The sequence below is a fragment of the Phaseolus vulgaris genome, chromosome 8 (assembly GCF_051622355.1).
Source record: "Phaseolus vulgaris cultivar YP4 chromosome 8, ASM5162235v1, whole genome shotgun sequence".
Lineage (NCBI taxonomy): Eukaryota > Viridiplantae > Streptophyta > Magnoliopsida > Fabales > Fabaceae > Phaseolus > Phaseolus vulgaris.
The window spans coordinates 60,299,444-60,321,970 of record NC_143505.1 but is presented as its reverse complement, the minus strand read 5'-3'; the positions used below and the strand labels follow the sequence as shown (position 1 = coordinate 60,321,970).

At 30.8% G+C, this 22,527-nt stretch overlaps 3 protein-coding genes across 3 annotated transcripts; all 3 read left to right on the top strand.

Annotated features, from left to right (window-relative positions):
- Positions 1 to 3,234: 3,234 nt before the first annotated feature.
- LOC137824462 (gibberellin 2-beta-dioxygenase 6) lies at positions 3,235 to 5,271 on the top strand. The gene is made up of 3 exons (XM_068630113.2): positions 3,235 to 3,766; positions 4,535 to 4,865; positions 4,959 to 5,271. Exons 1-3 carry the CDS (start codon positions 3,303 to 3,305, stop codon positions 5,193 to 5,195), a joined length of 1,032 nt encoding a protein of 343 aa, XP_068486214.1. The 5' UTR covers positions 3,235 to 3,302; the 3' UTR covers positions 5,196 to 5,271.
- A 4,586-nt stretch (positions 5,272 to 9,857) lies between these two features.
- On the top strand, positions 9,858 to 15,902 carry LOC137823718 (PHD finger transcription factor). The gene is made up of 9 exons (XM_068628955.2): positions 9,858 to 10,149; positions 10,731 to 12,791; positions 12,947 to 13,064; positions 13,190 to 13,275; positions 13,762 to 14,006; positions 14,551 to 14,637; positions 14,773 to 14,872; positions 15,190 to 15,397; positions 15,502 to 15,902. The coding sequence occupies exons 1-9, from the start codon at positions 10,039 to 10,041 to the stop codon at positions 15,657 to 15,659; spliced, it is 3,174 nt and encodes a 1,057-aa protein (XP_068485056.1). The 5' UTR covers positions 9,858 to 10,038; the 3' UTR covers positions 15,660 to 15,902.
- Positions 15,903 to 17,514: 1,612 nt separating this feature from the next.
- Positions 17,515 to 22,048, top strand: PMR5 (Pmr5/Cas1p GDSL/SGNH-like acyl-esterase family protein (DUF828)). The gene is made up of 5 exons (XM_068628954.2): positions 17,515 to 17,883; positions 18,179 to 18,350; positions 19,014 to 19,192; positions 19,376 to 19,534; positions 21,498 to 22,048. Exons 1-5 carry the CDS (start codon positions 17,567 to 17,569, stop codon positions 21,829 to 21,831), a joined length of 1,161 nt encoding a protein of 386 aa, XP_068485055.1. The 5' UTR covers positions 17,515 to 17,566; the 3' UTR covers positions 21,832 to 22,048.
- The last annotated feature ends 479 nt before the right edge of the window (positions 22,049 to 22,527 follow it).

Below are 22,527 nucleotides of genomic sequence, written 5' to 3'. Positions count from 1 at the left end.
AAATATATTTATTCTGTAATGTATTTCCTTACTATTGATTATTAATTTCATTATATTGTATACTTTTCCGTCTGCATTTATAACGAAAATGGATCTCTTTGAAGTTTAGGTTTAACCCATGAAAGTTTGATTGATTAATTTTAAATTTAAATGTGTTGAATTTAAAATTAAATTGAAAGTTTGAATTTAACTTAATTAAAATGTGTAAAATTAATTATAGTTTATTAATTTCTTTAAAATTAATTATTTATTTCATCAAACCTTTTTATAGTATTGTTGGGAAAATCATAACAATTTATTGCTCTTTGGTGTAGATACAAAATTAGTATTTGTGGAAGCAATAAGCAAATAATAAATAAATAAAGCAAAATAAAATAATGACACCGATATGTTTAACGTGCAAAAACTTCCTTAACTTGAGAAGTAAGATCTACAGGACCTAGCCCAAAAAATGCTTCCACTATGAAAATAAGATTACAATATTTTGTTTCTCTCACTCTGAGGATAACACTCAATCTCACCCAACAATGATTCTCACTAAGATTTCTAATCTCACACTATGGTATATATTTATTCTCTTTTTGTTTCTACCTTGCGTGTTGTTCTCGTTTAAGTATTGGGGCCCAGAGAACGATTGCTAGATGCACCATGTTGGTTGGTCACTTCAGCCTTCATCCTCTTCTTTTACTGCTCTTCCTCGAATGGTACTTGCAGAAGACACCCTGACGATCAAGTCAGTAAGGGACTCGACTCTCGATTGTCAGAGCACTGTAGATAATGACGTACCTGATTATTAGAATATGCGTTATTTATATTACCTTAATGGGTCTTTGTTGGTGGACCAGATTAGGAGATTGATTGATGTTTAGGGTAGCGCTAAATGACCTTTAATTATGGGTTAACCTTGCTGACTTGGTCAACCCATGACTTGTCATTGTGGGTCGGTCGGTCGGGCGCAAACTCATAGACCTCGTCATCGCAAGTAAGCAATCAGATGACCTGTGAAACTGACCGACCATACCAGTACATGTGCTTTTCTCTCATGTTCCTTTTATATAGAGAATGAGAGAAATGTTTCTTCATAAAGAGATAGTAGATAACTAATGCTTGTCATATTTTCAAGATACCTTGAACATATTCATAATCTTAAAAAGAGATATAATTTCAAGATTTTGGGATGACCATCTTTAAATATATTCAATGGATCAATTATCAAAATTCATTGGTAAGAGATTTCAATAAATATGTATTATTTTTTTTATGCAATGTTTTTAGAAGACATGAACATAGAAAAACAGTGTTTAGTAGTGTTTAGTAGGAGAGGAGCGTAGAATTAATATTTTTAAGGCAATATAACCATTATACTATTTTTCATTTAGTTTTAACTTTTCTTATTTTTACTATTTTTATTTAACCAAACATACGTAATTTCTTTTTTATTTTATTCACCAATTTATTTTATCCACTCTATTTATTTGTTCGGTGCTAAAAAAAATAGTTTATCACAAATATATTTATCTAAATTTAAATTTAAACTAATATAATTTTAAATTTTGTTATCTTTTAAATGTTTTATAATAAGACAATTTAAATATTAAATTTTATTTTTCTCATTTTGGTAAAATATTCAAATTATTATCAAATGTACAGAAATATTTATCATTAATGATTCAAAAATATTAATAGTGAGTATATTTTAGTCCATCTTGATTAATGTTATTTTTCAATCAAAATTCACCAATATTTGTTTAGTTGATATTGACAAAGACTTTTTCTAGGTTGATGTCGACCAAAATTATTTGTTGTTGATGTTGGTCATAATTATTGAAGCTAACATCAATCAACGTTATTTTTATTATATTATTGATTTGATTTTTGTTGTCTTTTCTATCTATATGAAGTGAAAGATTACTTATACTGATAGATAGAAGTTAGTTTTATTATTATTTTATGAATAATTATTTTTTAAAAATAATACAATTTAATATATATATATATATATAAAATTTTGTAAAATAGAATTAAAAAATATAATATTAATTTAGATTTTAATAATTACTTGAATTTACATTAATATACAATTAATATAGAATGATGTTTGTCAGATATAATAAATATATTGATTTTAATTTTAATAGGTAATTGAATTAACACTAATATGCAATTTGTCATATATTTGTTTATGTATTAATATAAAACACAGTTATAATTATGTTACTTTAAAACTATATATAGTATGTATTAAAACTTAAATTAACATATTTATTGAATTTAAAGGAAAAGTATTAATTCTATGCTTCATTTATTAAGAAAAAAACCTACTAATACCATTATAATGAATATATATATATATCATCCAAATTATACAATCTTATCTCATATCTTAAAAAAAAAATTAAATCAAATGGATAAGAATTAAATATTTTTATAATTCTGGTGTTCAAGTATTCGAAAAAGTCCACAAGTATATTAAAAATAAATATTCACTTATATAATAATTTTTAATAATGCTTTTTCCTCTTTAATATCTATAAAGATATATTACAACAAAATTATTAAATAAAAATTAATTATAAAACTGATAAATAATTAATTACTATATAAGTAAAATAAATATTAATTTAAAAATTAAAAAATTATTAATATTACAATAATATTTATTATTGATAAATAATTTTTAAATTACTATCTAATTATTATAAAATATAACATAACTAATCTATGTGAAGTTATTAATTAATAAAAAGTAAAAATCATAATTAAAATTAAAGTTAAATAGGTATACTCTACCTATCTATATCTTTGTATTGTTTTTTTTAATATATATGTTTGATCTAATATTTCATATTTTTTATTTTTATTTTTATTTTTTTATATAATAATAGATGATTGTTGTTATTTGAATTGTCGGTCCTAAATGTCAAATTGTATAATAATACCTAATATAAAAAATTTATAAAAAAAACTAAAAAAATTATGAGTAAAATATAAGTATTTATTTATAGTATATACTTAATAGTTAATTACAAGCCACAAATTATCTTTGATTAAATAGGAAAAAAAATCACATAAAGTTTTAAATTAAATACAAAATGAAACTCAATAATTTGAATGTCCATATTTACACTTGTGGCACCAATCAATATCTTTTACTTGAAAAGTTTTTGTGAGACATTCTATTATAATATTGTATCTCCATACATTGTATAATTAAGTAGCAAAACAGATCTATAATTCTCCCAAACTCATTCTTTCTGGAAAAACGTTCTTTCGGTCATATCTATTTCCTATAAACTACGAAAATGAACAACTTGGAGTCCTACCCTCCCATTCTCCGCCACGTTAGCCACCCCCGCCACCACTCACCAGACGGCGGCGACGCCATCCACGAGGAGGAGCCGGATCCACTACCAGTGATAGATCTTGAATGCTTAACCCATGATGAGACGAAGACGAAGAAGGCCTTTGAAGAGGCTTGCAAGCATTGGGGGTTGTTCCGCTTGGTTAACCATGGAGTTCCGTCAACCCTATTCTCCCAACTTCAACACCAAGCCAAACAGCTCTTCTCTCTTTCCTTTGAGTCCAAACAAGCCTCGTGTAGTGGCTCCAACCCTGTGACTTACTTCTGGGGCACCCCTGCCCTTACTCCCTCTGGGACAGTCCTAACAACTGCCCCTCAAAACATCAATTGGGTTGAAGGTTTCAACATGCCTCTTCCTCACCTCTCCCAATTTCAATCTCAACTTCCTCAGCTTCACTCTTTCAGGTAACCAACCAAAACAACTTCATCTTCTTCTTCTTTCTCCATCATCCTTTGCGGTGAAACATCAAGTTATAAACAAAACCGTTTTGGAAGGTTGAATTAGGTTTTATAACGAGAGAGTATTTAGACTATATTATAACGGATTTTATTGAGTTTATCATGTTACTATTGATTAATTTCAACGACTATTTAGACTATATTATAACAACGAAAGAGTATTTAGACTATATTATAACAGATTTTATTGAATTTATCATATTACTTATTATTGAATCATACACAAGTTGATTAATTTCAACGACGTAAAAATGTGGTGTCGGATCTTATAAATAAGATAAAATCTTAATAGATACAAATCTTCTTTTACAAATTTCTATTTTATTTTATAAGATTAAGTTAGAAGTGAAGTGTTTAGTAAGGTATAAAAGAAAGAATGTGTTGTATTGAATTAAAATTTTAGAATAATAAGAAAATTGATATTGGGCAAATTTTAGTAATGCTAGAATTGGTTTTTTATCTGATGGGTTTATGTATGATTTTGGGTTGGTGGGATATGGTGACAAAAGTTCGTATTATTAGTGGTAACACGGGTGGCTTGTTGGGTTGCAATATTATTTTAACTGGGTAACCAGTCAATAATGTCGCCGCATGAATTTTGACTGGGTAAATTTTTATAAGTATTTTAAATATTAAAAACTTATGTTTTATTATTTAATTTTGACATGACGATATTTTGTCTGATATGTATTTTGGCATGTTGTGATTGGGAAGAGATTCGGTGGTGGAATATGGAGAACACATGAGCAGAATCGGTAGAAGATTATTCGAAGCTATGGCGAAGAACCTTGACCTGAACATTGAAGCATCATCAAGTTCTTCGTACGTAGCAGAAAACAGTGGAATCATGCGTATCTACCGTTATCCAAATTGCTCAAACTCTGACGTTGGTTTGGGCATGGAGGTGCACACAGATAGCTCTGTCGTGTCTATACTGAGCCAAGAAAATGAAGTGAGTGGACTTGAGCTCCTCAAAGATCATCAATGGCTCACTGTTAAACCCATTTCCAACACACTCATCGTCAACCTCGGAGACATGATGCAGGTCAATTTTTCTTATTATATATCTTTTATCCATTTATATCACTTTAATCTTAAAATGAACTGTTATGTTTTAAGGGATGATGTTTTTGTTTAGGCAATAAGTGATGACAGATACAAAAGTGTGACACACAGAGTGAAGCTGAACAGTGAGAGAGAAAGAATCTCTATATGCTATTTTGTGTTCCCTGATGAAGACCTTCAGATTCAGAGTTCCAAGTACAAACCCTTCTCTTACAAACAATTTAGGGCAAAAGTGCAACAAGACGTCAAAACTGTTGGCTACAAAGTTGGCCTTCCAAGGTTTCAACACACTCATGATTCTTTGAATTAAAACATGTATAAGAAATTGTGTTGAATTAATTTATACATAAATAATTTTAATTTATAAAAAGTCATGTTTCGGTATATCTCAGATCCTTTAAGAGTTTAATCAATGACTCCTTTAAGAGTTTAATAAATGACAGTTTATATACTTTTTAAACTCTTTGATACATATTTACAAATAAAACAATAATAAAATTCTAAATTTTAAAATTCTGAATTTTAAAATGGACAATATCTCAAATGTGATGATTAACTCAAACATATTATCTCAACAAATTTAAAATTAAAATAAGTTTATTTATTTTTTCTTAACTTACCACAAGTGTTGGTAATATATATATATATATATATATATATATATATATATATTAAGTTTTCTAAAGAATAAGTATCTTTTCTATGTTTAGTTTATTGGGTTGTAGGCGTCTTTTTGACTTTAATTGTTGTAAGGATACTTTATAAAGCAATTATGGTGGAGATTTTAAATTTATAAATAATTACAATAAACTAAAATTGGAGTTTAATTTTTACAAAAGAAAAGTGTAGATAAAAGAAGGTGACAAAGTTTAATTGAAAAAGTAGCAGTGTGAAATTGTTATATAGACATTTCATTTTTCAAGTTTTCAACTTTCGTAACTTTTTATTGTTACTACCGAAAACGGGTGTGGTAGCTGTATTTGCATTTTTGAAAATTTTAAAAAGTAATCTGATTTATTGTAATTATAATATTATATAAAAGAATTTTTTAAAAATATATTTTTTATTTAATTTTCTCTTTTTACTATATGTGAGAAGTATTTAAAAATCAAAATGGAGTGAAGCTCTTAAAAAAGGTAACAGTTATGAGATAAAACACGAGCGTGCCATGTGTTTCCAATTTTTAAAATTTTTAAAATTAATTTAATTAATTATTAATGGAAAAATTACATTGAGGAGATGTATGAATAGGATGAAAAAAGTGAGGTTTTAATAAATTAAAGAATATAAAACTTAACAAAAAATTTGATGAAATTATTTATAAAAATACAAAACTACGTGAAAAAGAAAGGTATGAGTACCAAGATAATGGATTGTGTGTTGTTAAAGGAATCTTCTACATAGAGAAATTCTTCATATAAAAGAAATCTTGAAATAATAATTTTCCTTTTATTGAAAGTTAAAAAGAGTTGAAAGATGACGAATAGAAAATTGTAGAAAATCAAATTACTCTAATTGGAGAAGTGTTGCAATTCATCAAAATTTCAATATGCTTTTTGAATCTAACAAAATCATACATAGTAAAATATAACTATTTTCATATATTTACATAGTCATTTAACTTAGGCTTTACAACTTATGTGACTCCCCTTATCTAATATCACTTGTTTTTACCAATAAAAAGAAAAAATAATAGGGAAGTCTAAACATACTAAAAAAAATTCTTATTTAAAAACAAAACATAATATTATAAATTAGACTAACTAAGATTAAAAAAATAATCAATTAGATTATTTGTGAATGCACTATAATATTATAATTCATGAATGCACTATAAAGATATGAAATCTTTAGAAAAAAAAAGGAAAAATTACTATAATTAAAATTATGCTTTACTAATTATTTGTTAATATTGCGAAAACAAGTCAAAACATAAGAAGGATGATTCAATTGTTTTAAAATTTTCTATAAATTTTTGCAATTATCTTCTAATGACAAATTTTAACTTAACATTCTATTTGTTGAAAACCTTCAAGATATTTAGTTTGAAATTTTTCCTTTCTTAAACTAGTTCAATTTTAATAACATGTTAAAGATAAATGAACATTAATTTACTTTCAAATTTTTATATTGATTTGTATGATAGTGCAAACAATGTCAAATTCTCAATTAACTGGTTGAATTTTATCATGCAGACTAATGTTGCAAGATACAATTATTTGAAAACATAATTACTCATAACTAACTCATCAAACATTTTTTTCTCAACTAATCCATCAAGTATTCTTTAAATACTTAGCCACCCCTGGCTTAAAACCCGAGTATTCTTTCAGAATATAGTCACTTTTGACTATGATCTTGAACTCTAATCAATGATTTGAACATACACCTATGATTATGATAAAGAAAAACATGTACAAGAAGATTATGATCAATGATATGAACATACACCTATGATCTTGAACTAATAAATATTCATCTTTCCACATGCAAGACCCTTAGTTCCCAAGTATGAAATACTTTTCAAAATTAACTCAAGAAAAAAAGACAAAGAAAAACTTACTCCAAACACAATTTATGATTAGGCAAAATTTCTCTATTCTTCACCATTATCCTTAAGGTGAACTCTGATCTATGAGAAGATAAATCGATCTTTTAGAAATCTAAAGAAAAGGTAAAGAAAAATTGTTTTAGAGAGATGATGTTTTTTCTAAAGTTTGAATAGTTAACTTAAATGATAAAATATGCATACTTCTTCCTAGTTATACCATTTCTGCTCTTAAACAGTTAATTAGGTTCTTACCATATTAAGTGAAAAGATTTAAATGTTAAATTATATTTATTTCAAGATTTATTTTAATATTATAAATAAAAAATTAAATAATTATATTATTCATATATCTTGATTATTATATATTTAAAACTTATTCTCTAACTTCCTATCTTTAAATGTTGAAAAAGTTTTCTCTTCCTTTGTGCTTTCAAGCATTAGTAGTTGCATCTTAGAAATCTAATTTTTTTTTCTTACCACTATCTAACTATGTGGGTATGTTGAATTGGAACTTTACCATAACACAATTGCTTTTACCAAAAAATTTAGAATTATTTATGTTAAAATATGTTTAGAAAAAAAAGATGTATTTTTTTTTCACATATTCTGCTTAGAGGATTTAAATTCACTCATGGGAACAAAGACAATATGGAAAAGAGAAAATTTTGGTAAGTTTTCTTTATTAGAATTTCTCTAGAAAGAACTGGATGTTTTTATAAATCACTTAGTGAAATAAAAATTGGTTCAATAAATTAAAAAAAAATTATAATTTACTCTTATATTTTAAATAATTTGTTTTATATATTTAATTATTTTAATAATAATATAAAAATATTTTATTATTTAAATGATTTATTTAGTTAAAAGTAAAAATGTTATTGAATGAAGTGATAATCATTTAAATGAATTGATAGATATTGAATGTTAGTCACATGTGTGTTTATTTATATATTTTATATGAAAGGTGATGATATGAGGTGGTTATAATCATGTGAAATCACATAGGTTCATTCTACATCATTTTGTAAGATGAGAGTGCAAGAAAGTACACTTTGTTCTTCAAGGTAACATGTAATTTGACTATAAATTATTAGATGTTGATCTCATATGTTGAAATTTAATATAATTGTTAATTAAATAATTAAAAATACTATATTTGATTTAACTATTGATAATATTATGTGAAGATGAAGATTGCTATAATTATTTTAACAAATTGGTGGAGTATAACCTGCATTATTTATTTGAAGTTATGTTAAGTTATTTTATTTAATCGGTTTATTATTTTACTTGTAAAAGTTATGATAATAGTGTAATTACAAATGAAGAAATATCTAGGATATTCTCATCAGTGTTAATATATTCTGATTTATTTTAATTTCAGTAATAATAATAATATAACTGTTATATACATTATCAATGTTAAGATTTCTAGACGGTGAGTTGTTTAGACGCCAATATGTTTTTTAAAATAATTATAAAATTAAGAATCTTACTATAAACAAATCATAATTTGAATGTTGAATACATGTCAATTAAATTCTAATTAAGAATAGTTGACCTGAATAATTAGCTTCTTAATCACTATTTTGTAAGTTACATTTAAATTAAATGAGACAAATCCAAGTTAAGATTTTGAAAAATGTTAAAAAAATGAATTTGTCCTCTTATATATAATTTTTTTCCATATTTGTTAATGCACTAGTTCATAATTTGAATATTTTTTAATTTCCTAGTTAGTTATAAAAGGATATATAGTAACTAGTAGAAGCTTGAGGAAAATCTTAATTATGTAAAGTATAAAAAATAAGAATCCAGTAGTAAATAAATAGCATTTATATCCAGATGTGTACTAACAAACGTATATACAAACATAATACTTAATTTTTTATTTATTACCTTGTCTCATTTAATAATATCAAGACAAATATACATAAATACTCCATTTTCATCCATTCAAATCTTCCATCACTTTTTTTATTTTTATTCAATTAAATGCTGTTCAACTCATTTAATCTTATTATATATTATATAAATCAGTATATAATGCATTAATTGAATATATTTTATTTTATCTTTTATTTTATCATAAAAAATGCAGTGATTTAGATAAATGTATAAAAAATACTTTTCTTTGATCTCAAGTACAAAAGTGGGGTCCATCATCCCACACGGTGCACCCTCCCGCACTAGAGCGGGAACTTTCTAACTCCTTCCCCTTCAATAGAATTCCTGTTAAGAGTGTGAGAAATAGGGTGGAGACAGAACTACGTTCCCGCGAGCCACGTCATGCATGAGTGCCAGCGTGGACCAATGAGAAGGAGGAGACAGAGTGACTACGGAACAGGGGATTCTCGTGCGGTTCCAATTCTATACTGTGGAGAAGTGATCACACATAACACAACACAACAGTGAGAAACTAAAAGAACTGAAGTGAGTGTTTCTCTTTTCCCATAAAAAAGCATGGAGGGTGGTGAGGTAACGAGGATTGGGAGTGTTGGTTTAACGTAGAGGATTCTTGTCGTTTTGTCTCGCTTGTTTTTACTGGTTTTCGAGGCTTCTTGAAAACGGGTGCCAGAGACATTCTCAGTTGTCTGTCACCATGTCTCACAATCATTCTCCAATGGATGTTGATGGTGAGAGGTGCTATGAGAGCACTAAACGGAGAAGAGGGGCGAGGAAAAAAAAGCTTCTTGTCGACCAGAGAGTCGAGGTAGTGCCACGTCTAAATCCTCTCTTTGATTTTTATTTTTTTCATAGACATAATCTTTTTAGTTTATGGATTTTTGGGTCTTCCTCTGGTGATGAATTTTGCTCAGTTCTTTTGTTCTTGGTGTATCGGTTATACAGCGTTTGCGTTTTCATGGGTTTTGTGTGCGTGTCTGTGTTTTTCTGTGTGCTTTTTGTTTATCTTTATGATCCTTTGATGTTCTGTTGTCGATTTTTTGATTTTGATACGTTTACACGATTTTACCCTCTCCAAATTGTTGGTTTCTTGGTTGAACCCTCGTTCGCGGTTTGCTTTGAATTCCCATGAGCCGTTCATGCAAATGATGAAAGTTGAAACGAGGCACATTTTCACGGTAACATCACGTGGAGTCAATGTTATTTGCAAGTCCTCATGATTTGTTCACATTGCCATTGTGTGAGAGTCCTGGTATTTTTTCTCATTGTCTATTGTGTGTTTTGATTACTACTCTGATAAACGTGAATGCGGTGATACCTTCGTCTGAAATTTTCAGTTCAAGAAATTAAACTTTCTATCTTTTTAATCCGATTTTATTTGATTTTCAGGTAAAAAGCGTGGAAGAGGGTTTTCTGGGTTCATGGCACCCGGGGACGGTGGTCCGTTGCGAGAGGCAGAAGCGTTATGTCAAATATGACAATATTCTAGATGATGATGGATCAAAATACCTTGTGGATGTGGTGTGTGTTTCACCTGTTTTGGATGGTTATAGTTCTTCAGGTTGTAGCTTTGAACATGGATTCATCAGACCACTGCCTCCTCCGTTTGAGTTCGGGGAGAGGGACGTTTCATTCGGTCTCTGTGTTGATGTAAATTATCAAGAAAGCTGGTGGGAAGGTGTTATATTTGATCACTGTAATGGAATGGAGGAGAGGAGCGTGCTCTTCCCAGATTTGGGTGATGAAATGAAGGTAGGAACTCATCAATTGCGGATAACTCAAGAATGGGATGAAGCTACTGAGAATTGGGAGCCACGAGGGAAGTGGGTGTTCCTTGAAGTAGTTCAGGAGTGTGAAAAGGAATCCTTTGTTGCTGTTTCAGTGAAGCAAATATGGTATGATATAAGGACTAGAAAGGATTTTGACAAAATAAAACATTGGACTTGTAATGATAAGGACTTGTGGAGAGCCCTTATAGTGGAGGTGATTAGTGACTACTATGTTCTCACACTAGAAGAAGTTTTCCCAGCTTTAAACCTTCCGGAGGATTTCTTGAAAGAAACACAAGAACTGAACTCAGTTGAACCTACTGACAACAACATTCACTGTGATGCTGCACACACTAACGTATTTGGTTCTGACATTATTGTTTCTGATATCCCTATGGAAAATGGTGGCATGTCAAACTTGTTGGATAGCAATAAAAAAAGTGGTAGCATCATTTGCTTTCAAGAGGAATACGATAGAGATCCTTTGATGGATGGGCCATCAGAGAAGAAACTTATTTGGCTGGAGGAACCTGTATCTCCTGTTCAGAAGATCATGCCTGATGCTGGTGAAGTAAATCCGGGTGCTAGCTGCTGTTCAAGAAAGAGAAAACGCAGACGCTCAGTGTCCATTCGTTGGAAACCTATGGTAGTGGCCGAGGTTGAATTCTGTCCTGATGTTATTAACCAGTATTTACTTGGATGTGGTAGCAAGTCCATTAGGGAACTTTTGAAGACTAAAGTATGGAAGCATCTAGCATATCTTGGATGGAAAATTGAGTGGACAGAAGATAGACATACTCCTGGACGTGGACGCTACAGGTACAAGTCACCTGATGCACAGGACGAGAAGTTTTACACTTCAATTATTCAAGTTTTGACACATATGCAATTGGAGTCCAACATGAACACTATGCAGCCCCAAATTGATCACAGTAGGATGGGTTCTGCAAATGACACTAATCTTTCACTTCTGCTTTCAGACCAACCAAATGACCAGGATCTTGATGTTTGTCCTCCAAATGAGGGAAGTGTTGGGCATGTTGATAGCAATGATCTATCGCAAACCTTGTCCCAATTTCTTCAAAAAGAACCTGAATTGCATACTGCTTCACCAGCAAGTAGGTCAACTGAGAATAGAAACCATAAACACGCCAGGAATTCAGAAGCCATCATGCCAAAGTGCCACATGAAAGGGTCACGTAGAGAATGTCTAAGATCAAGCAAAAGGGTGCTGTCTGCCCCAAGTGTGTCACACCAACGACCTCAAAATGTTCTGTCTTGGTTAATAGATAAGGGCGTGCTGATGCCAAGATGTAAGGTCTATTACTGGGCAGAAGGAGGCAGTAACACTGATTTAGCTCAGGGGAGGATTACTTATGATGGAATTAAGTGTAGCTGTTGCCAGAAAATATATGGTATTCGGTGCTTTGTAAATCATGCTGGTGGAAGTGGTGTCAGCAGGCCTTCTGCTTGCATATTTTTGAAGGATGGTAGATCACTCTTAGATTGCATGGTAGAAGTCATGCACGATAGTAGAACAAGGGAAGATATGAACAGACCATGCAATGATCTGTTTGGAGGAGAAAATGACGATATTTGTTCTGTCTGTCAATATGGTGGTGAACTTATTTTATGCGACAGATGTCCATCTGCATTTCATAGGACATGTCTTGGTTTGAATGTATGTTAACTGTTTTTCTTCTCAATTATGCCAATTAAGTTCTATCTTTGTTTTCTATTTCCTCTCCTTTTTCTAATTTGTGGTTACTTCAATTCATTACTTTCATGCATGAATAACTGGTATTGCATTGGCCTGATTTTCCTCTACATGTGTAGGATGTCCCTCATGGTGACTGGTTTTGCCCATCATGTTGTTGTGCGATTTGCAGCCAAATCAAAACAGAAGGGTCTGAGGATGTACTTTTTCTTACTTGCATTCAATGTGAACACAAATGTAAGCTGATTTGCATATTTGGTTCAAAATTTCAAAAATTCCTTTCTTAAGTTTTGTTTTTGTGGATGACAGCGCATGTTATCAATAGTGTAATGTTTATGCTATGTTTTGTCAACTCTATTTAGATCACGTTGGATGCTTGAAAAATAGGGAAAAAGATGAGTCAAGAAGATATATGGAAAATTGGTTGTGTGGAAAAGAGTGTGAACAGGTACATCAAATCCACCTCTTTTTTGCTCTATAATTAGGAGAAATTTAATCGTAATTTGCATGGAATTAATTAATCTGCTCTATCTCCTTTCAGGCTTTCTTTTCTTTCCTTTTCTGCTTTTCTATTAATTGTGGTTTTACATTCATTGAAAGCATTACCCTATTTTTATCAAAACAAAATTGAATTGTTGTCAATTACTTCCCCACATGTAATTCTAGTTAACTATTGAACACGAGATTTTATAGAACTAATGGTTTCTTGTCCAAGAGTGAGTTCTTCATTCAGGTCGTGTGTGCTTTAATATATAATAGCTAATTAGCCTGTCAACAATTGGAAGATTTTGGTGAAGGGTATGTGTTAGGACAGGGTATGTTTTAGAGACATGGCAAGAAGAACACATTTAAGTTTAAGGCTAATGAAACATTTAAGGCTCTGTGTCTTCATTATATACTGCTAGTAACCTTTACTTTTATATATTTTTTGCAGATATATGCAGGCCTCCAAAATCTATTAGGAAAGCCACTTATTGTGGGTCCGAACAATCTAACTTGGACACTGGAGAAGTTTAACAACTCTGACAGTCCTGATGTTGGCAGTTCTCTGAATGACTTATTGGCAGAGAAATACAGCAAACTCAGTGTTGCACTTTCGGTGATGCATGAGTGTTTTGATCCCCTAAAGAACCCTCTCACTGGTAGAGATATCATTGATGATGTTATGTTCAACTCTAGGTCTGAAATTCTTATCGTTTTATTCATGTTCCTTATATTTAAAAGAATTATTTGCATATTGTGTTTGCGTCATACTCAATTCTTTCTTATAGCATGAGGAGTTAAATATGTAAATCTTTGGCTTAGATTCCATTCATGGTATTTCTATGTTAGCTGGAAACTTGAAGTAAATAGCTGTGGCTAGTTTAGGTATCCATAATTTTTTTTGGATGATAATCAAGTGGGGTGTGACTGGAGAATTCTGGTCATGTACACTTTTGGCTTTAACCTATAGTTAATAGCCATTTCATATCTGCATTTCACTGTTAATTGACAAGAATTTTTTTAATTATTACACTATCCATTATATCATAGTTAAGATAACACAACTAAGTAATTGCTGAATGATGTATTGTAGGTTGTCTGATAAGCCAGCTATCTCAGAACAAAACTCTTTATACGCATTAGAATTGTAACTAAATTTCTATGCATATCTCTACATGGACCATAGTTTTGTTATATCCTCAGAGCCAAAGCCTGATATCTGTATTTTGGAAACTTGTAGGTCAGAGCTCAATCGATTGAATTTCCAGGGTTTCTACACTGTACTTCTGGAGCAAAATGAAGAACTGATTAGTGTAGCAACTATTAGGTGAGTGAAGGATTGCGCTACTACTAAGTATAAAGCAGTGGTTTTGCATTATTTCCTGTTTGAGTTTTTTTTTTTTTATAAAGTTTTCATGTTTGGTATTACTATGGTCTTTTGACTCGTCATTTTATTTTATAGGATTTTTGGAGACAAAGTAGCTGAGGTACCACTTGTAGGTACCAGAATACAATATCGTCGACTTGGAATGTGTCGCATTTTAATGAATGAGCTTGAGAAGGTAACGTGTAAGACATGCAAATCTATGCCTATTTTCCTATTTCTTTTACAAAAGCTATTATCCACACTGCATTGTTTTCTGAAAGGAATTCAACTAAAGCTATCACCAATATGAACCCAATCTCTTATCCTGATAGCTAAAGGTTTCATACATATCAGCTTCTCATGTATTAGCAATTTAGCTAGAGATTTTAACAAAATAACTGCAAAAGCTATTAGCATGAGTATGTTGTGCAAACCACACATTTACTTTCCTAAATTAATTTACTTTTCATAAGTTTGTGATCATTTTCTCACTTGAATTTTTTCTTTAATCAGAACCTCATGCAACTGGGAGTGGAGAGGCTAGTCTTGCCTGCTGTTCCTGCTGTGCTAGAAACTTGGACCAAATCTTTTGGCTTTGCACAGATGACAAATTTCGATAGGTCACAGTTCTTGGACTGTGCTTTCCTAGATTTTCAGGAAACCGTCTTGTGCCAGAAGTTGTTGACAAGGATTCCATCTCCCCAGTCAGGCTTAACAAGAGGTTTGCACTTGAACCGATTTTTGTTGGTTCTTCTTGTTTTATCTATAAAGGAGATACCAGTTTACTCACTACCTAAACTAAGACTCTGATCTTTCATGTTGCAGAAACACAACGAAAACCACATGATCTTTTGAGTCTTAAATGTAGAATTGAGTTTGACAAGTCGAGTTCAGCATCAGAAGTAGACCAACATGAAGAGATAGACAAAAGTAGGATGGATCAACAGGGGTTGGAGTGTGTCTCTACTCCTCCAACTTCCTGATCTCATATTTACAAAGATTTATAGAATGTAGTGATTAGTTGATACTGTGGAGTATTGAACAGGGAAAGCAGACTAAATAAAATTGAGAAACAAACTCAAATTTGGAATATTGTTTTTCATTCGTTATCATAAATTACAAGTGTAAGATTACAATGTAAAATTACCATGTCAAAATACAAGTACTGTTTCTTAAGATAGTATCTTTGTCAAATCTACATGGATATGGGAAAAGCTCTTATTAGTAGATTTCTTTTCTTTTTATGGATGTCTTTTTCTACTTTTCAGCTTCTTTGAGAAGATGGTGTATCCTTGAATTTTGTATGCATATATATCTCATGCCTGGTAAAATCATCAATAGTTATAAAATAGGTTTTTCTATCCACCAAAGTTTTTTTTTTCATCATATAAGCAAAATTACAAAGTTTACCATGATAAAATCTTCCATTATTTTATGGTTAAGTTAATTTTCAAAAAGCAATTCCCAACAAATTGATATTTTTTAAATATAAACTTTATTGTTATAAACAACTTTATATCACTTTTTTGTAATTATACTAGTGATTTTTAAGACAAGCACACAAAAGGTTGTTAACATTTTTTTGGTGCTGAATAAAAGGTCGTTCAGCATCAAGTTCATTTTAAAAGCAAGCAGATTATTGTTAATAAAAACTTTAATTAGAAATTAAAAGGGTGTACAAAGTTAATATAAAAGAAATATTTGACACATCTAATTTTCTTGATTATTTTTCCTTTGCAAAAAGCCGGAATATATTATGTATATCAAGTAATGTGTTGTAGACTCAAATATTTTATCTAACATGATTTTTTTTAAACTAATTTTTATTATTTTATTTTAAAAAAATCAGATAAATAAATCAAAACCAAGTAAAAATAAAAAATACCAACTCATTGTAATGGAGTGGCTAGGTCACTTTGCCCATGCTAAATCCCACAAGGTTTTCATTTTATTATGCTTCGTGATTTATTTGATTAATTAATGTGGATTAGAGGTTCTAGAATCAGGATTAAGAATTTCATTAATTAATTAGGCATTTCATTTTTAAAGGGATTAATTACATTGATGTTTGAGTGTGCGTAGGTTTCGGTGTTAATTAGTAACGGTGAGGTTTAGAAGAGTTTCATTATGTTTAAATGAAATAACTATACTTAAATTTTGAATTTAACTCCATTTAAATTTAGAACAAACTTAAACACTCAATTTGATTATTAGATATTCCATTATATATTATCATAATATAAAAAATATCATCAGTTAATGAATTTCATCAGTTATTAGCAGTTTTAGTCTGCTAATTAACGTCTTAAGTGTTAGGGTTAGGAGTTTCATTAATTAATTAGGATTTTGATATAAGGAGTTTTATTTTATTTGTAATATTTTAGATAGTGTGCCTAGGTTTCCGTATTAATGGATATAAGCAGGTTAGGTACACTTTCATTAATTGATGAACTTTTTAATGATGAAATAATATAAAATTATAAAAAAATAAAGTTTTAAAATATAAAATTAAAGGAATATTTATAAGAAAAAATGGAATGATTTGATTATAATATATTAACTATCCCATCCAAATTATATGTCACTATTATAAATATTAAATAATAAGTTAGAGCATCTTTAACCTTTTATCTTATAATTTCTTTTAAAATAAAATATTTTAACACAAAATTATTAAATAAAAACTAATTTTTAAATACTAAAATAATTAATTACTATTTCATTAAATTAAAATCATTTTATAAACTGAATAATTTTCCTTAGATTTTCTGACAGAACTCAGCCACGTCCCCACCATTTTTTCTATATACATTTGAAAGCAGTTACCACTTTTGTTTGTGTCTCTGTTTGTGTCTTTCTGCTTTCACCTTTCTTCTGTTCTCTCTATGCAATGGCCCTTCTTGCCTCTCAAAACTGTGGTCTTTTGGCCTCATTCTTCTCTCTTCTTCTCCTACTTCTTTCACTTCAATGCCATGTAGCTTCTTCTACTGTGCTTTCAGGCATGAAACAGCATCATAACCAAACCGACCAAACCACTTGTTCATTGTTCGTAGGTGCTTGGGTCCGTGATGAAACTGAAAGATACCCTCTTTACCATTCTTCTAGATGCCCAGTCATAGACCCAGAATTCAACTGCCAAATGTACGGTCGCCCTGATTCTGGTTACCTCAAATACCGTTGGAAGCCTCTCAGTTGTGAGCTCCCAAGGTACAAGCAACAATATTGGACACAACACCACAAGAAATAAAATGTGTCCTACTATAATTTGCCAGTGTTCCTGAAGTTTTGGTTTTTACATAGTCCAATACTATCATGTCATGTCATGTGATGATTCATAAAGTAAATCTCACCTAATGGGATGAGACTTTGTTGTTGTTTATGTTGTGTGAGTGGTAGTATTGTTGTGTTCTCTGATGTAACTGCATTTCATAAAGTTGCATATATTGTTTGTGTGTGTTAAGCATGATTTGAATGGTTTTGTGGCATTAATATGTCATGGTAGGTTCAATGGGGTTGAGTTTCTGCTGAAAATGAAAGGCAAAACCGTGATGTTTGTTGGTGACTCGTTGGGAAGGAACCAATGGCAGTCTTTGATTTGTATGCTATCTGCTGCAGCACCTCGGGCACACACACAATTGGTCAGGGGTGATCCTCTCTCAGTCTTCAGATTCTTGGTGAGTCAAAAACTCTCTTTTTTCTGAGCAGAAAATGAGTAATCATGGCAGTACTTGACACTTCCATTCGTTGGAAGATTTAGGTCATGTTTGGCTACAAATACTTATTGACGAAGAAATAAAAACATAACATGAATTAAATATGCAGTCCTACTTATGCTAACACTCTCTGGTTTAACCTGTCTAAAAGCTGATTTTAACTCATATTTTTGTTAACTTTAATTTATAAAAGAAGTTTATGGAAACAAAACTCTTTTGGTGATAAGGCAAATACCCAGTTTTTTTCTGGATAAGATTCAGTTTTTGGTAGGTCAATAAGAGGTAAGACCAACAAACTTTTGCCTGCAGTAAATAGTTTGTTTTTCCCACTTTGTTAAGTTTCACAAAAAATAATGGTGGGTAGGGTCATATACTTGTAATAGGACAAATAATCTGCTGAAAAGGTGTTTGTGAGATAGTGTCAATTAGAACAAGGATGTAGCTTTCTATATTGTCAAGTGGACCCGGAGTGTTGTCATGGCATTAAATTTGTCAAGTGGATGCAAACTGCAGCCACATCATCTTCATTCTTTACCCTTACAAGTCAGAATAATACATAGACCATGCAGAGTAAAAATGCATCTTTTAGAAAAGGTCCAAATTGGGTTTGTATGGTATATGCAGGATTATGGTGTGAGCATTTCATTTTACAGAGCTCCTTATTTAGTGGAGGTGGGTGTGGTCCAAGGGAAGAGAATTCTGAATCTGGAAAAGGTATATGAGAATGGTGACGCATGGAAGAATGCTGATGTGCTGTCTTTCAACACAGGGCATTGGTGGACTCATCAGGGTTCTCTTAAGGGGTAGGACCTTTTGTAAGTTTATTCAAGAAAATACTAAAAAAATCATTCAATCACAAATTTTTATATATAGCTAGTATATTGACTTTTATAATAACTATTTATTTCCTGTAATTGATGTCATAAATTTTTTACACTAAAATGCATAGAAGTTCTTAGTTAATTGTTAGTAATACAATCTTGCAGGTGGGATTATGTAGAATTAAGAGGCAAGTTCTACCCAGATATGGATCGCTTGGCAGCTATGGAAAGGGGTATGAAAACATGGGCTAATTGGGTGGACACTAACATTGATAGAAGCAAAACCAGGGTGTTCTTTCAATCAATTTCTCCCACACACTACAAGTAGGGACCCTCCATCTTTGACTATCTATTATCTTTAACTGCTTTATCTCTCTTGCATTATTTTGTTTAACAGTGAAACTGAGTATTCTGGTGAATAAGAAAAGAGAGACATTTTGGTTCTTTTAACTTATATTTAACCGACATTTTCACACACATGAAGCATAGTAACTAATAAAATTAAATTATTGAAGATTGATAATTAAGCAGACACATGAAACAAAATTCCAATCTTTCTTCTCTAGTCAAACTACATTTGCATTTTATCTGATGGATTGTATATTTGCATTAAGGGATGAAAATGGGGCCCTTCTTTGACCAGGCCTTGACAGCTTGCATATGGATTATTGCTAATAGTTTTCGGTCGAAAAGTTTATTGCAAGTTGAGTTTTCTGTCTGTCTTGAAGTTGAAATTTATGGACTTAGTAGGTGCTGTCTCTGTCACAGGTTGAGATCTAAATTGCACATTTACATAATATGGAACTAAAATCTATTTGATACCAAAAAGTAAACTATTTACAATTTTATAATAACTTACTATACAGTAGTAATTCACAAAATGGCCATGATCTTAGTCTCTTCATTTTTACATTATTCATTAAATCATGCCATGCTTTGCTCTGTTCACAGAGTTTCTATATCCCTCTATCACATGTTTGAACACTAACAAAGTCTTATTAGTATTAGCACTATAAAGTTTTTCTGCTAGCATTCATCTGAAAATATTATGATAACAAAACTTCAATGCAAAAGGTACTTTTCTTGGGGCCTCAAACTCATTCATGGTCACATGAGTTTGCAATTGGCTCTTTTATTGCCTATCCACTAAGTTTTCTTTGCTAGCAATAGTATGTGACACCAGACTTAAATAGCAGTCTTGTTAGCTCCAATATTATTTCATTAATATAAAATCTAGGTTATCCAAACCATGAAAAGGTTCTTTTCTTGGGGCCTCAAAGTCATTCATGGTCACAAGAGTCTACAATTGGCCCTTCTATTGCCTTACCACAACAACCCTGTCAGATTTTGAGAAGTTTGTTTTCCTGGTGCAGCAGGAGTCGGTGAAATAAAGCATACATGATACACATCCCATTAATCATATCCATACACATGAAAATAGTTCAACAAATGCTTCTACTTCTTTTTCCCCCCAATGAAGTAATTATTTTTATCCGTACATGTCACGCATGATTGTGTTTTGGTCTCTCAAAAAGTTATCTCTAGCATTTTCCCATAGTAGAAAACCACAATATCTCGTGATCAGTAAATATCCCAACTAAATAGTTTCAAACAGCATACATTTAAGTAAGATATGGCCAACATAAATGTGCTATATAATCTGATGGGGCAAGGCTGTGGCATTGCACATGCAGATGTCCATTGTATAGGGTCAGCAACAGTAAATGGAGATGTCCATTGTTCATCTGTGGACGACTTCACTTACACCACATATTCCCAACTAACTTGAGTAGCATTAACCCATTTAAGCTTTGACATTGTTAAGCATTGCTAAGTACAGTAAGAGGTAAAACAGTGATTTGTGTTTTTGAGTTCATTAAGTAAACTGGATCGCATGTTTTAATTTTTGAAATTTACATGATATTCTTGCCTTTTTTAAGAGCTTACTTGCCCCTTACAAGGGTATAAAGTGTAATATGTTTTCTAGATAATAAGTGACAGGTATCTTCTTGTCATTTTAATGTATTATTTCATACAATTAAGAAAGCTACTATGTAGTGAGGAAAAAAGAAGCAAAAATCTCAGATAAATTTCAAAGAAATCACAGTATTACAGATTTCATATCAACAACTAAAGATAAGGACATTTCATAGTATATAAGTTGATGTAAACCTCATCTTATTAGCTAGTTAGTTTTAGAAGACTGAGTTAGACTTAAAGTGTATTTCTTAATAATATCAATGCAATATGTTTTAATTATTTGGTTTATGATTGTCTGAATATACAGCCCAAATGAATGGAATGTGGGTGGAAGAAGTGTGATGACAACAAAGAATTGTTATGGTGAAACTGCACCAATTAGTAGCAGAACATACCCTGGAGCATACCCTGAGCAGATGAAGGTTGTGGATATGGTTATAAGAGAAATGAGAAACCCTGCATATCTTTTGGACATCACAATGTTATCAGCATTGAGGAAGGATGGTCACCCTTCAGTTTACAGTGGTGAAATAAGTCCTCAGAAGAGAGTTAACCCTAATAGGGCTGATTGCAGCCATTGGTGTCTTCCTGGACTACCTGATACTTGGAATGAACTATTCTCCACTGCTTTATTCCACTAAGTTTTATTTTTATGGTTAATTAACATGTTCACTCATTGTATTATCTTCAGTAGGTGATGCATTATTCCAGGGTTGCATAATCGCAACTCGTTGCAACTGTGAAGTTATATGTTAAGGAAATGAACAAGTTTCTTTGTTGTTCTATAATTGTAAAGTGTGAATTATTGTATAAATTCTACCAAAGGTATTAATTAATGAGTTTCATTTTCTAGTGTGCAACAAATGGAAGTTCTTGAGGATGAATATCTTATGGCTAAACGTAGTTATCATTTGTCTAACTTTTATACAATTTTAGTTGTTCTTAATTTTTTTTATACATATATTAATCATATCCAAGATTCTTGCAAAAATTGATAGTTTCTGTTCAGAATTTTTTAAATAGATATACCTTACCTATATAGAAATTTCCTATAGAAACTATTAAAGCTAATTTATAACCCACTTTGAGATACTTAAATATGTTCTTATAATTAGTTATCTCCTCTGATTATTATTTTAGGCTGAAATAAGTTTTGAGTTCTAAATATATTAATAAAAAAGAGGAGAGAGAGAATTGCACTTGTCATCTAACTTGGAACATATGTCCAGCTATTTTTGGGCTTGTGCCAATTTCTTAAGGCTGTTTCATCCTGCACCTCCATAACTTCTTTGGAAACCCCATATTTCTTAAAATATCTAAAATATAATTTAATTGAT

Coding starts and splice junctions, on each gene's coding strand:
- LOC137823718 (XM_068628955.2), top strand. CDS start 10,039: ATGTCTCACAATCATTCTCCAATGGATGTTGATGGTGAGAGGTGCTAT. Junction 12,792..12,946: donor GGACATGTCTTGGTTTGAAT/GTATGTTAACTG, acceptor CTACATGTGTAG/GATGTCCCTCATGGTGACTG. Junction 14,007..14,550: donor GATGTTATGTTCAACTCTAG/GTCTGAAATTCT, acceptor GGAAACTTGTAG/GTCAGAGCTCAATCGATTGA.
- LOC137824462 (XM_068630113.2), top strand. CDS start 3,303: ATGAACAACTTGGAGTCCTACCCTCCCATTCTCCGCCACGTTAGCCAC. Junction 3,767..4,534: donor CCTCAGCTTCACTCTTTCAG/GTAACCAACCAA, acceptor GTGATTGGGAAG/AGATTCGGTGGTGGAATATG. Junction 4,866..4,958: donor ACCTCGGAGACATGATGCAG/GTCAATTTTTCT, acceptor GTTTTTGTTTAG/GCAATAAGTGATGACAGATA.
- PMR5 (XM_068628954.2), top strand. CDS start 17,567: ATGGCCCTTCTTGCCTCTCAAAACTGTGGTCTTTTGGCCTCATTCTTC. Junction 18,351..19,013: donor TCTCAGTCTTCAGATTCTTG/GTGAGTCAAAAA, acceptor TGGTATATGCAG/GATTATGGTGTGAGCATTTC. Junction 19,193..19,375: donor CATCAGGGTTCTCTTAAGGG/GTAGGACCTTTT, acceptor ACAATCTTGCAG/GTGGGATTATGTAGAATTAA.